This window comes from Triturus cristatus, chromosome 2_2 (genome assembly GCF_964204655.1).
Source record: "Triturus cristatus chromosome 2_2, aTriCri1.1, whole genome shotgun sequence".
Classification (NCBI taxonomy): Eukaryota; Metazoa; Chordata; class Amphibia; order Caudata; family Salamandridae; genus Triturus; species Triturus cristatus.
The window spans coordinates 816,571,425-816,586,227 of record NC_140582.1 but is presented as its reverse complement, the minus strand read 5'-3'; the positions used below and the strand labels follow the sequence as shown (position 1 = coordinate 816,586,227).

At 43.2% G+C, this 14,803-nt stretch overlaps 1 protein-coding gene across 1 annotated transcript in view; it reads right to left on the bottom strand.

The window, feature by feature from the left end:
- The window catches only part of NFXL1 (nuclear transcription factor, X-box binding like 1), a 716,350-nt gene that overhangs the window by 506,518 nt on the left and 195,029 nt on the right, over positions 1 to 14,803 (bottom strand). Inside the window, exon 11 of the mRNA XM_085642145.1 lies at positions 6,909 to 7,031. Coding sequence (XP_085498271.1) covers positions 6,909 to 7,031 — 123 coding nt within the window. The remainder of the gene's footprint in view (positions 1 to 6,908; positions 7,032 to 14,803) is intronic.

Below are 14,803 nucleotides of genomic sequence, written 5' to 3'. Positions count from 1 at the left end.
TTTCGCAATGTCGCATACTTTGCAATTATAGCATTTGATGAAACCCTTTGTTTTTAGCCATTTCTCTTTTTGTTTCTTGGCTTTAAAGTGGCTATGCACCAATTGGTCTTTCAAATTCTTTGCTCTCGGGTATGTTATTATTGGATGAGGACCCATTTTTTCGCCAATAGTTCCATCTAGCTGCAAGATTTTCCAATTCTTCTTTATCATACCAGCTATTTCTTTTGACTCTTGGCTGAAGTCCATAATGAGTCTTATGGGTTCCTCAGTGGTTGACTCTTTAATGCCTGATGGGCTTAGACATTCTTTTCTTGTTCTTGAGTTTGCTCTGTTCCAACATTTTTGTACTGTGTTTACGCTGTACTTTCTATCCTTGAATCTTTTTATTGTTCTTGCGCTATACTTTTCCCATTCCTCTTCCTCATTGCAGATTCTCCATAGGGTATACTCGATGTGAGAGATGGTTGATGAAAACTCGGGGCTTCCAGCGTGGCATTGGTCGCCGTACTTTTCCGATTCAAAGTGGTTTCCAGACAGCGCGTGGTTTGTACAAAGTGTTAAACATATATATGTTTTTTTTTCCCATTGGATGTTGTCAGCAGAATATGTCTATATATATATATATATATATATATATATATTCTTTTATGGTTAAATCCTTATTGCCAGACGATAATATATTGAAGTTTAAGGCCAAATTGTCTATAGTTCTGTGAAGTGGAAAGAAAGGAGGATGAGGTCAAAACAAATGTAGTTCCACTTACATAGACCTCAGACCCTCGGTCTAGGTCAACTCTCTCCCCGCAGCTCTGCTGTGCCGTCTCTTGCCTCCAGACCCCGACTTCCTCCTTGGGAGATTCGAAGCTGCTGTCCGCTCTAACTGGGACCAGACTGCCTGCAACCACCGTAACCTTTCTCAGACGTTTTTTTTCTTAATTTTTCCCTGTTGTGCCACTGTTATTGTGCCCATTTATGTCTTGCTCTAATTCCACCACTGTTTTTATTTTCTCGTGCCTGCCTGTTGATTTTGCCTTTTGCCGCTGCTGCCCCTGCAGCCCCTCCCCCCAGAATTGCCCCCTGGAATTCCCCCGCTCCCGCCTCCCAGCCTCTCCTCCCTCCCACCTCCCCTATTTAATGGCAGCCGCTGTGCGGTCGCGCCGCTGGCGCGCTGAAGGTTTGCCAAAGGCAAGCCCGTCTGCGCCCGTCCGCGACCCTGGACCTCCCACTACCCATCGCTACGACACCACCACCCTCCTCGCACTCAACCCTGGAAGACTTAGAGAATGCCAACAGGCCTCGCCGAACACGACCCATGGCCAGTTCTCCTGCCACCAGACCCTCACCGCCACCCCGGCCTCCAACACCGCCGACGCCAGCACTGGCGACACCCTAAAATGCATCCTCCTCAATGAACGCTCCATACACAGACACGCCATTGAAATCTGGAACCTACTCGACTCTCTCTCGCCCGACATCGCCTTCTTCACAGAGACCTGGACCAACACATCCTTTGCCCCCGACATCAGCACAGCCATCCCAGACGGAAAGAAGATCCAGAGGAAAGACCGCCCAAACCACCCAGGAGGGGGCCTCGCCATTGCCCACAAAAGCACCCTCCGCCTCACCAACTCCAGCGAAACCTTCCCCTCCGCCGAACACCTGCACTTGCAGACCCAGACCACCCCAAAGCCACACTCCAAGGAACCCTCGTCTACAGACCCCCCGGCCCCCGAACACCCTTCGCCACCATCATCACCGACTTCATTGCACCTCACGCCATCGCCTCAACAAACTAGATACTCATTGGAGACCTGAACTTCCACCTCGACAACCCCAAGACCCCAACTCCACTATCCTTCCTGACAACCTTGCCAGCATCAGACTTAGACAACTCGTCAACACACTGACCCACAACCCACACACCCTCGACCCCATATTTGCGGCAGGAAACAGCATCCAAATCAGCCACAAAAAGCAGCCGCCATGGACCGACCACCACGGCGTACACTTCGCATTCAACAAACCCAAGGCACCCAAACCAGCCCCACGCCCACCATGAACTGGAGCAAGGTTACCGACGAGCAACTTAACTCCACCCTCACCCAAGACAACCACACCTGGGCACCCAACGCAACGACGCAGCCAGAGAACTCCACACCTGGATCTCCGACTGCACAGACGAGCCTGCCCCACTACGCAACCCTGACAAACAACGGCCCCGGGTTGACCGCCCTCTCCAAGAAGCCAGATGCACCTGCAGACACCTGGAGAAGAACTGGAGAAACGCGAAGATAACCGAAAAACAACACCACCTACAAGGACGCCATGACGGACTACCACAACCAGACCAGAGCCACCAAGAGGAACTTCATCCACAACAAAATCCTGGCCAACTCCAAAAACTCCAAGGAACTTTTCAGTGTCATTCAAGAATTCACCAACCCACGCAGCGAAGCCACAGACATCAACCCATAGCAAGACCTCTGTGACAAGCTTGGAACCTATTTCCACCTCAAGATCAAAAACCTCTAGTCTACGACAACTTCATCGACCATCCACCAGGTGCCACAGATGACCCCCCGCCCACCAGAAACACCAGCCAGCCCACCATCTCCAACTGGACACCGATCACGGCCGAAGACACCGCCTCAACCATGAAAAGCATCCACTCGGGGGCCCCCCATCGACCCCTGCCCCCCTCACATCTATCAAAGAGCCGCGGCTGCCATCGCACCCGAACTACAACGCACCATTAACACCACCTTCAAAACAGGCACCTTCCCAGACAACTGGAAGCGCGCAGAAGTCAGTCCTCTGCTTAAGAAGCCCACAGCTGACCCCACCGACCTCAAGAACTATCGGCTTATCTCGCTCCTCCCCTTCGCAGCCAAAGTTGCAGAGAAAACAGTCAACAGGAAACTGACACGATTCATTGAAGAGAACGCCGTCCTCGACACGTCCCAATTCGGATTCCGAAGCAACCACAGCACAGAGACCACCCTACTCGCCGCCGCAGATGACATGCGCACCCTCCTGGACCAAGGCCACTCCGCAGCCCTCTTCCTACTCGACCCATCAGCGGCCTTCGACACCTTCTCCCACCGCACAATAGTCGCCAGACTACACGACGCAGGCAAACAAGGAACAGCCCTGGACTGGATCCGATCATTCCTCACCGGAAGAAGCCAAAGGATCAGACTTCCACCCTTTCTCTCCGACCCCACGAAAATCACTGGAGGAGTCCCACAGGGTTGATCCCTGAGCCCCACCCGCTTCAACATCTACATGGCCCCCCTCGCAGCCATCGTCCGACAACACGGCCTCAACATCGCATCCTACGCCGACAACATCCAGCTTATCCTCACCCTCACCAAAGACCCCACCACTGACAAATTCAACTTCCAGAAAGAATGCAAGACGTCGCAGTCTGGATGATCAACAGATGCCTGAAGCTCAACGCCGAGAAGACAGAAGTCCTCGACCTCGGTACCACCCCTTCTGCGTGGGACAGCACCTGGTGGCCGACCACCCTGGCAAGCCCACCTACCCCCTCAGACCACGCCAAGAACCTTGGCATCGTACTCGACTCATCACTCACCATGAACCAACAGGTCAACGCCGTCACCTCCAGCTGCTTCAACACCCTCCACATACTCCGCAAGACCTTCAAGTGGATCCCCCTGAGTCAAGGAAACTGTTACCCACGCACTCATCACCAGCAGACTGGACTATGGAAACGCACTCTACGCCGGCATCAACAAGTCCCTACTCCGCAAACTCCAGACAATACAGAACACCGCCGCCAGACTCGTCCTCGGCATCCCCCGACACGAACACATCAGTCAACACCTACGAAGTCTCCACTGGCTCCCAGTGGAGAAAAGAGTCACTTCCAAAATACTCACTCACGCCCACATATGCATACACAACAACGGAACCAAATACCTCAACGACAGAATCAACTTCCACATACCCAAAAGAAACCTCCGATCTTCCAACCTCGTACTGGCTGAAACCGAAACCCTGTGCATCCACAGAGCCAGAGCAGGCAGAAAATCCTTCTCTCAAATTGCAGCCAAGACCTGGAAAGAGCTACCGACAGATACGCCCCCTCCCTGAACACCTTCAGAAAGACCTTCAGAAAGACCCTCAAGACCTGGCTCTTCGGCTAAACAGATCTGCGGACCCCCCTCAGCGCCTTGAGAACCTCACGGGTGAGTAGCGTGCTTACAATTCCCTGATTGATTAATTGACTTTAGGAAATGTTGCTCACAGCACCAACCACTGAATGGAATTATGTAAAACTTTGCATCATTTGTTGTCTTTCTTTTCAAGCTCATTTGTTTGCTACTTATTTGATGGCTTTCTTTCCTCTTCTTGTGTTTGCCCCTCCCCTGGAGATTAGCTTACTTACCATCCTTTTGGCTGGATGGTTATCTTTTCTTTGAGGACTCCATGGGAGTGCATATATTTTCTTGCTCTACTCCCATGCACTGATTCCCTCCTCACATTGCTGCCCTCTGCACTCTCCATGCTGCTCCAAACCCCTCCTGCTCACCCATGAAAGCACAGCAACAGGTATTGCTTTGCCAGGTTTGACTAGACAGAAGAGGTTTCTCATTCTGCCTTTTCACAAATTGCATGAAGGCCCAGAGCAACACACAAAGGCAGAATGTATGACGATAGGGGAAGAGTTGGGCTGCTGCACCCATCAGACTCTGTCTGAGGAAGACAAGAAACTGGAAAAATGTCTCTTCCTACTATAAATATGCTTATTGGGCTGCTGAAAAGCACCAAATTGCTGGTACATATTTTCTAACTAGTCATGTGAAAAGTAAAGGACAGGCATATTCCTTTAAATTCTCACACTTCAGATGTTATGTTCTTTTAAGCGTCTGCAACTAAACCTCTGCGTAATTTTTTAACAGGGTCAAATGCAATCGGCATTTTGAATTCTGTGAGTGGAATTTGAAAAATAAACCAAGCCATTTACAGAGATTGAAAATATTAAATTCCATATTCAGTTTAGAGACACCTTAAAATAGGTATTTGATTATCCTAAAATATTTAGTTTTTTTTCTTTTACTTTTTTTTTTAACAATGCATACAAACATTAACAAAAACCAATAGCTATGCGCTCGCCTTATCAAAGCAAGACTTCATTGCTTTGCTAATGCTTGTTGAGAAATTAGAATTACAAAACAAATTGGTGTGAGCACAAAAGGGTTATTACAAGCGTCCAACTAGAGGTAAGGCCCACCAGAGTGGTATCTACCTACACTATACTACCTACTCGAGTGAGAAGGCACCTACGATGAAGCATCCCATTGTGAATGGTGTGTGAGGTGTCTTCTCATTTCAAAGAAATATATATGTAAAGGGATAGATGTCCTGCAAGGAGGTAACCCCTGGCTATGAGCTGACGTACTCTTGTGTGTTCACGTGTATACATCAGTAAGGAGGTGTTTTGGACTTACCTCTCCGACTCTTCTGATCTATATAAGCTTGAAAGAGTTAACATGTATGCATATATTGCCTGATAATTGCAAATTCTTTCACGTATGCAAAATATGTCAATTGCTTCTGAATTTTTCAAGACGTAACTGAATGATATAGGAGATTTATTTTTGTGTGATCCTGAAAATCACTTATTTGGCACCATGTAAAAAAGTCAACAGACATGAGGAGGCACTATGCAAGGTCTCCCCCTCCCCTTGCCCTACGCCCCCCCTCCACCCGGCGAGTGCTCTGCAATTCTTGAAAAATTAGAACACAAAACAGAAAAACAATGAATTTGACACAGTAAGATTACAAGTTTGATAGAAATCCTCAACACAAGCATGTCAGGTGAATGCAGAATACTATTTTTTTTTTTTTAAAACAGAAATCCACACAAAAGTCCACAGTCAAGAAATTTGACAGTCCTAGTAAGCAATGCAAAACATTGCTTATGCCATAGCTTTGCTCAGACATGCTTAGTAGATCCATTTGCTGAAGGCAGGTGAAAACAAAAGTAGTCTATCTTCTGCAAGCAAAACATGGGGGGTGTGAGTTATGGTGTGCACTATGTGTGTCTATAACTCACATAAACGTGAACAGCCTTGGGAATTCTTTTCTAAAATAACTTTAAAAAAGGGACTGAATTAAAAAAAAATGTGTTTCAGAAATCCAAACATGTACAGTAAATTATACTAGTTTTCAGTATCAGACAGCTATTTTACCAATATCTCTTCCATCTAAAGAGAGGGTAAGTTTGCAGCCACCTAACCATAGTAAAAACTGTCCTCGATAGAGACACCAGACCATAAGAAAATATGATGATGTCATTTTCATTGTTCGCGCTGCTTCATTTTATACCGTGCATTTAACTTTATTGCGTTAGCGCAGTTTTTAAAAGGTGCACCCGGCGCAATCAAGGAAAATGTGCCATATATATAATATGGCCCTTAGATGTCAACAAACTCCAAGATACTTAGAACACAACACTTATTATGATAAGGGCCTTTGATCAATCCTTCGCTCCTTCACCTCAGAAAGGAGCTGAAAACTCATCTTGTTGAGGAACATCACATAAGATATTTACAAAACAATCTTGATCCCTGTTTGCGTATATCAAGAACAATCTCGATCCCTATTTGCGTATATCAAGAACAATCTCGATCCCTGTTCACAAATGTTGCAAAAAGACCCCAGCAACCTGTTCCTGTACATATACACATACTGAGGGGACATTGTGTGCAACACTTTTTTACTACATTGTTACAGAAAACTGAAATTTGCTTAGTATTGTAAAGTCTGTTGTTAAGCCGATCAGTTCATACAGAAAACCATGTAGGAAAATACATTGCTGTGATGGTTAAAAAGGTTGTTCTCAATGCACCCTTAATAGCACATATGTATACACTTACCTTTCTCTTGCACTGGTGTCGCTGGCAGTCACGAGTCTTCGGGCATTTTGATTCACACTGATAAGGCTTATGACATGGCATGCGTTTCGTATGTTTTCCACAGCGACACTGTTTTTCAACTTCCTAAACAAGTTAAAAAAATAATTCTATAATTTAAGCTGCTGGAACGAAAGAAAGTATGCTAACGGAAAATAAAACAGTCGCTGATCTACAGGCCCACTAGTATAACTGCTTCTCTGGGACTTTTCTCACGTTCATCAAAGGCATATGCAGGCAATTGCCACTTGCACTAGAATTGAACCACAGGAAGAAAGTTGCAGCTCGTGTTGTATTTGGGGAAAAAGTACAGTACAGGGATATTGCAACTCACCGAGGAGTTCCTATATATAGGTCATGGAACTCTAAGGTGATTTGCAATGTCCTTTTAATGAAAAGCAGAAGGTATTTTGTTTGTCTTAATACAAGGTCATACCAACACGCTTCACACAGAAAAACATAAATCCTTTAACTATTAGGATTGCAGAAAAGGATAACAAAAGCAGAATCTTTAGTATGAAATGTTAACACACCAACAAGTATTAATTTCCTTCAAAAACACTGGAATCAGTTTAATGTAAATCACATTAAGAAAGGCCTGGAACTCCGAATGAGTAGTTATGTGAACAGACATTCTTTCTTTCCTGTAGTAACCTATGTGAAAACGTGTTGCCATAATGTCTCCTTTCTGCTGATCACTTTTCAATTTAGAATAAGAAATATTGAGAAAGAAAAGCCAGTTCTCTTTTCCTCGTTTAAGCGGCAACTGCCCCCTGAACTGCTTTTCACCTTGGCTGCTGGCAGGATGCATTATGATGTCACACCTTGACTTTAGTAACTTATTACAGTTGAGCAGTTACATCAGTTCCTTATTACAGATCACTAAAAATGTAACAACTTATGGTATAAAGTACCTCCCATGCATTAAAAAGTTACAAGTCACCAAAGAGTGTCATGACTATATGGCGGGACGAGGCCGAAGGCTGAGTTTCTTTATAAGGTGATGGTAGTCTGAGGTGACTTGCAACAATTCTTTTAACACAATTATATTCCTTACAAATGTCACACCATCACCCTTCTCACAAACCACTTAAATTCTTGCCGTCTTCGTCTTCAATTTGCAAGATAGAGTAAGGCTGCAGAAAAAAAGATTAAAGGGTATCCAGAGTGCGAAATTAAACACACCAAAAAGCAGTTACTAATATGTTCCAAACAAATGTTTGAATCGATTAATTGTAAATCAGATAAAAAATCTGTTAGCTCAGAATATGCAGAAATATGCAAACAGATTGGATCTTTCTTGTAATTACCTATATTTGTGTGACAAAATAAACTTGTTGCCAGAAATATACCATAATAATGAAGACTGCTCCTTTTAGAAAAACAGATCATAAGAACGAAAAGCCAGTTCTCCTTTTCCTTGTTTAAACTGCAGCTGTAATTGCTCTGTGGCTTGCATTTCCCTTGTGCTGCTGGCTCAGGCAGGAGGCATTGACATGCATGTAATCATCAGTAATTCCATATTATAGTTGAGCTGCTGTGTCATTTCTTTATTACAAATGACTAGAGATGTCAGGTGACTAGAGACATCACAACTCGCTTGTAATAGGGAAATGAGTGTTGCAGGGATTCTGCTCTTAGAACAGAACTATGCTTAGTACCATAGGGCATCCGTATGTAGGGACTGAGTCACCATACCACCTCAGTACTTATCGGTCCAAGTCCAACTAGCTATAGTGGCTCACTTGCCCTCCTAACCTTACCAGAGAAATAAGTAAATTGGCACCACCAGTACACAACCCTCTCAGGGATCGCTGTAAGAGGACACACCCTTTCGCTCTCTCACTCGTACTTGTCCACAATAAAATAACCAGGAGACATAAAGGCAGTTTAGAATATTTATTTCAACCATCATGCTCTTTAAATTTAGTATACGTGCCACAATTAGAAAACAAATGGTTAATAATCCATTTATCATGAAAAGTCCTGTCATTTTATATGACAGAGTAATCTAAACCGCCCTCCCTAATGAAGCTAAATGATTATATATCAAAGATCACTGGCAAACCCCATACCTCAGCATACACAGATGGACACTACATCTCAGCAGATGTGCAGTGCTCCATGAATCTGTTTTGCGCTCATGTGCTCATCTACATGATATTACAAGCCCATCATGTGTGATTCTACACCACGTCTCCAAAGTACTATTTGTAGACTGGTGAAGGAGGCCGCCACAGCTGGGTGGATCACCAAAAAATGAAGCAGAATTTTTAACACCGAAGCATCCCAAGATTCCGGCATTTTACATCTTGCCCAGGATACACAAAACGCAGAGGCCCCCTCCTGGTCGCCTGATTGTCTCTGGCTTTGGTTCTATATTAGAACCATTGTCGCAATTTGTAGATTGGTTCCTCCGACCACTGGTGGCCCAAATGCCATCATATCTTCAGGACACCAAACATGTTTTGTCCTTTCTTACAACAATTGAGTTCGATCCGGCCTTACATCTTTTGGCCTCATTTGATGTTGAGGCACTGTATACAAATATTCCTCAAGAGGACACTCTACGTACTATTGAACTTCTATTGGTAGATAATCCTCGTAGTGATCAGACCCAGACATCTTTTGTGATGGATTGTACAAATTTAGCCATGCAAGAGAATTTTTTCTCTTTAGAGGACCAACTATACTGGCAAGTGACGGGCACTTCTATGGGCAGTACCTGTGCCCCCAGTATGACTAATCTCTACATGCACTGGTTTGAGGAAACCCACATCTATCCAGCGATCAATCCCTTCCACAGTTAATTGTTGCTGTGGAAGCGGTATATTGATGATATTTTGGTCATCTGGAAAGGTGACTGAACTTCCCTCCTTGAATTTTCTATTTGGCTCAATTCTCTTAACACCCATTTGAAATTCACCTGTGAATGTAGTAATGAGTCACTTCCCTTTCTTGATCTCAGACTATATCCGAAAGAAGGTCAGATCTATACTGAATTGTATCAGAAGCCTATGTCTCGAAATGATATGTTAAAGTATAAGAGTTTCCACCCCAGGGCCCTCCGGGATAACCTCCCTGTGGGGCAATTTCTGCGGTTGAGAAGGAATTGCACTGAACTCAGTATGTTACTCTTCTTAGTGATAATCTTTTGATATGACAATATCCTCCTCACTTGGTACGGAAGGCTAACAAGAGGGCCCGTAATAAAAACCGGCAAGAATTGTTAGAGACCTATGACAAGACTCCATCTAATCGTCTGGTGTGCGTTAGCACTTATAATCACCTGAGTACTACAATAAAAAAAGCTATCAATTCCAACTGGCATATTCTGAATAAAGACAAGAAGGTGTGTGAGAGACCTCTCTTTGCATTCAAATGCAGTAGGAATCTTGGTAATATTTTGGAGCACTCAAGACCTAGTTCCAACCACACCACGGATAACATACAGACTATTTAGACAGAGTAACCTGTCCAAGGTCACTTCCCCTGTGGTTCATGTGTGGTGTGCCATCTCACTACAGGAACAAGACAACTTGAGTTGGGACTCAAAACACAGTGGATACTTACAAACCACACTAACTGTAATTTAGAAGCAGTAATCTATTTGATCCAATGTCCCTGTAATTTGAAATACGTAGGGATGACTACCCGGAACGTTAAAAACAGGATGATAGAACACAAAAGCTCTATCAAACGTAAGAAAACTAACACAAAACTTACCCGTCATTTTCTTGACGCTGGACACACAGAAGAAGACTTCAGATGGGTAGTCCTTGATAAACCCCATTATCACAAAAACACGGTCCCCTTGATACAGTCCTGTTCTACAGAGAACAACAGTGGATGTTCAGATTGGGCAAGCCACCAGACAGGCCTGAATGATGATATAGCATGGTGCACTCTTTGAGGGATGGATAGATAGACATACATTATGGCAATCGGCTGCAAGCCTCTTTTCATGTCATTCCAACCCATTATTTGTGTTACACTACTAGATACTAAAGGAGCACCTTCTACATATCAACTAATGCTGTACTCTTTTTAGTTACTCTTATTCTTTTTGAATCATACCCCCATTTTGTGAGGTAGTCTTACCCCCTTTGCTAGATATTCCTGACAGTTAGGGACATTGAAACATAGTAGACGCAATTAATTACTACTAGAAGACTAATTACACCATTTGGGCTCATTTTGGCTTCAATTTTAGTAATATTTTCAATTTTGATACAATTTGGAGCTTTGTGCCTCGTTGAAGTTTGGACTTTATTATACACATATTGGTAGTTACGTTTTTGTTTCAGTCGGCTCTTTGGCCTTGTGTCTAATGTTGATAGCAAGTCCGTTCGTTCGGACATCTTTGCAGTCAGCATTGTTGTGTTCCTAATCACCATGGCGACTGAATGGGTGATCGTCATTGCGTTTACGTAACGACTATGCGTCATTTCCTTACGCTAATGCTTCCGAGTACGAATACATATACGTGAATAGATGAGCCGATCGGCACTCCCGCCAGAATCCACCGTGAATGCCGTAGCGATATCCGAGGTAAGCGGTTGCCTCTAGTGATTATGATAGGGACACGGATGTATTTAGTTTTTTTACATCAGGCGTTTAGTGTTCTGACAGCAGGCACTCAGCATTTAGCGTATGTATATGACTTAGTTTCACTTACATGAACAGGCTTTGTCTTTAACCGGAATGTACTCTCTAACATTCTCTTCTTTGACGCATGACCTGCTCCATTTACATCGCATCTAGCGTTTTTGTTACTATTGTCCCTCGGATATACATGATATTATATGGAACAACTGTTTTTAACCCAAGTACACTACTTAACGCTATGTTGGGTCACACTTTGCCGATGGCTATTGTAGTGACATCCACTTTCATAGATGCTAACACAATAGTTTTGATGTTGGTCTTTTCTCTATATGGCCATACCACATTGTTTCAATTAATACTGACTTTTAATTCCTACTAGAGGAACTGCAACGGAGAGAGACTCTGTAGAAGGTTGAGTTGAAATCAAAACTTTGATCTTGGGTAAGATTTTTTATGCCATACCAGGCATGTTGGAATGAAAGGTGAAGGTGCACTTTAGTGATATTATAATTTTATTTTAATTCTAAAATGTTGTATTATTTTTACAATGCCTTCTGACCAATCGTATTGACTGATACCGCGATTGAGTGTCAAGAATTGTTGCCTAAGTATCATTTTACCTTTTTTTTATCACTTTACACAATTATGTAAGCAGAATGGCTGCTATATACTGGTCCTGACGAATGCCTAGAACTACATTGTCACCAAGGCAGAAACATGTTGACCAACCAATAGGGTATTTGTTTCCAACCGTACACCACCTGTTTTTATCTATTCCGTAGGATGGAAGAATAAAGTTGTTGCCCCTACGGAGATAGTTGTTAACACACCACTTCACATTTTCTCATTTTTGCACTCTGCCCCTCATTGCCCCATTGAGGTATTGATAATACTACGTGCCTCACACTCCCGCTCCTTCCCTCTCGGGGAAATTATAGCCCATTTGGGGTACCTTGCGGTCCCCATGTGCTGGAGGAACCCAATGATGAAGCATGTCGCCCTCGGGTGAGTGAGGGTTTTTGTCCACAACATTGATGTGCCCCCACCTCTCTTCCTCTTTGCCTTTCCTTTCCTTCTTTGGATTTTTTTTCCTTAGAACATATCCATCCTATATTCAGTGTGAGTTATCATCTATATGATAGGACATGTGTGTGCATAAACAACAGCTGCATTCTTGTCTTAAGTCTAGGTGCTAGTGCCTGGCCAAAAAGTATGACAAGGGACCATGTCTATGGTGTTCTGACTAAATCCCAGGAAAAGAACAGAACGCAAAAACATATGCAGGTTCTGTGTGAAAGTGTGTGGCACAGAAGCAAAATGTGTTTATATATTAACATGTGCAAAGGAAAATGAGACATTCAACGTGCAAAGTTAGTTTAACATAGGGAAAACTATATTGTGACTGCAGTCACGTCACAAAGTTTTCGCATTCATTGCAAGGAGATCCTTTGTAATTAGATTCTGGTGAATTTATCACACGTAAAGCGGGCCAGGATTTTGCCCTATGACTGAAACAATGTTTTCATTGTGGAGGACTGTAAGGCTGCCTAAGTACATCAAAACAATCTTGCACCAAACGAACTTGAATCTAGTGATAAATACAAGTGGACTGGGACTTTGCCCAGATGCCGATTTTATATTGGAGGATTAAAGTTGCTATTCCAATGAATCATTCATTCATTGGGTGAATTAACAAGACACTTTTTCTTGATTGACGTCTCAGTTTGGACTCTATGCTTGTGTGGAAGAGGTCCTGTGAGCTTATTATTGCTTGCCTGTCCCAGTTACTTTCACCAGTCCTGAGGAAGACCTGACGTGATGTGTACTCATTAGCACATACACTGAGGGTCAAAACGTTGATGATATCTTGATATGCCCTAGGTCAAGCCATCCCAAAATTGAATTAATGTTGCTGGTGGTGGATGTTCAACCATTTGAGGAAAAGGGCAGTTATTTGTATTTTGTCTATCTGTTGTATTGTACTGTATACAAAACACTGTTGCACTTTGTCACCTTTTTCCCCCACTAAAGTTATGTCTCTTGTGACAGTCATACATGAAGGTAACTATACCTATCAATCAAAAAAACATAATTTTGAATTCATAAAACTGATGTGTTTTGCATTCATCGACTATTTTCATCATGAAATAGGCGTGTTTCATATTGTATTTTGTATTTTTGGTATTTGTTACTGAATTATCCAGTTCAAAGTTTGAACCACAAAAATAAATTACCTCTTCATTACGCTAAGCGATTACGGTACCCAATGGAACGCACTGTAGCTTGTACTGTCACTGAGTGACTGTCAGTCTCGGGACCGACGTCCTTGGGGTAATTTTCATAGTTATGTTTAGAAAAGGACTAAACGTTGGTGCTTTGTTGAGTGCGAACCTTGTAATAACATGAATGTAAAAAATCTATGCACTTGTTACTCATTATGTATAATTTTTTTACATGATAAATGGAGTAGTGGAATATTACCTTTGGGCCAAATTAGTATTACTGACTGGGTGTACTTCCCTATTGTGCTAAGCATTACTATGATGGAACAAGGTGATGGTATTAATCATAGCTGCCCTACATTATTACTGAGAGCCCATCTAAAGTTCAGAAGTTGTTGTAAATACCGCCCCAAGGGAATTATCATTCAAACCATCTTGGTGGGTTGAAACCCAATAGATCCATCGTTGTTCTTATCGAATACAACTCTTTCGGGCTTTTTTATACTGCTATTCAGTTGTTCAATTACTACTCATTTCAACTCATTCAGTGCTTAATTTGTATCTGTGCCAGTGCGCAAAGCTCTGCTCAGAAGCCTACGACTGGTGTATCTAAATGCCAGTGCACCAAATATCAAAGCTGTGTAGTGTTCAATTCACCTCATGCCTCTTTAATCTATTGCCATGCATACCCTCCCCTTTATCTCACTTTCTGCTTTCTCCATTTGCTAGGGTTTTTCAGTCTTTTTCTTCCTCTGTCTGTTCGCTTTGTGTGTTTATCCCTCAGTAAATGTCTTATGCAGAAAATAAGTACTGGTCCCCAAAAATAAGTGCCAGTGGCCTCCACCGGCAATGACTGGCTCAAATTAAGCACTGAACTCATTTGTGGTCTGCCCCTTTGTTATACAATGATCTGGCACTTTTGTAGTTGTCCTTTTGCATTGTATGGTGCTACCATGTTCGCATATCCATGTCTTAATTTTTCTTCCAGTCATTCTAATATAACGAAGCTCACAATGACCAGTTTGAATG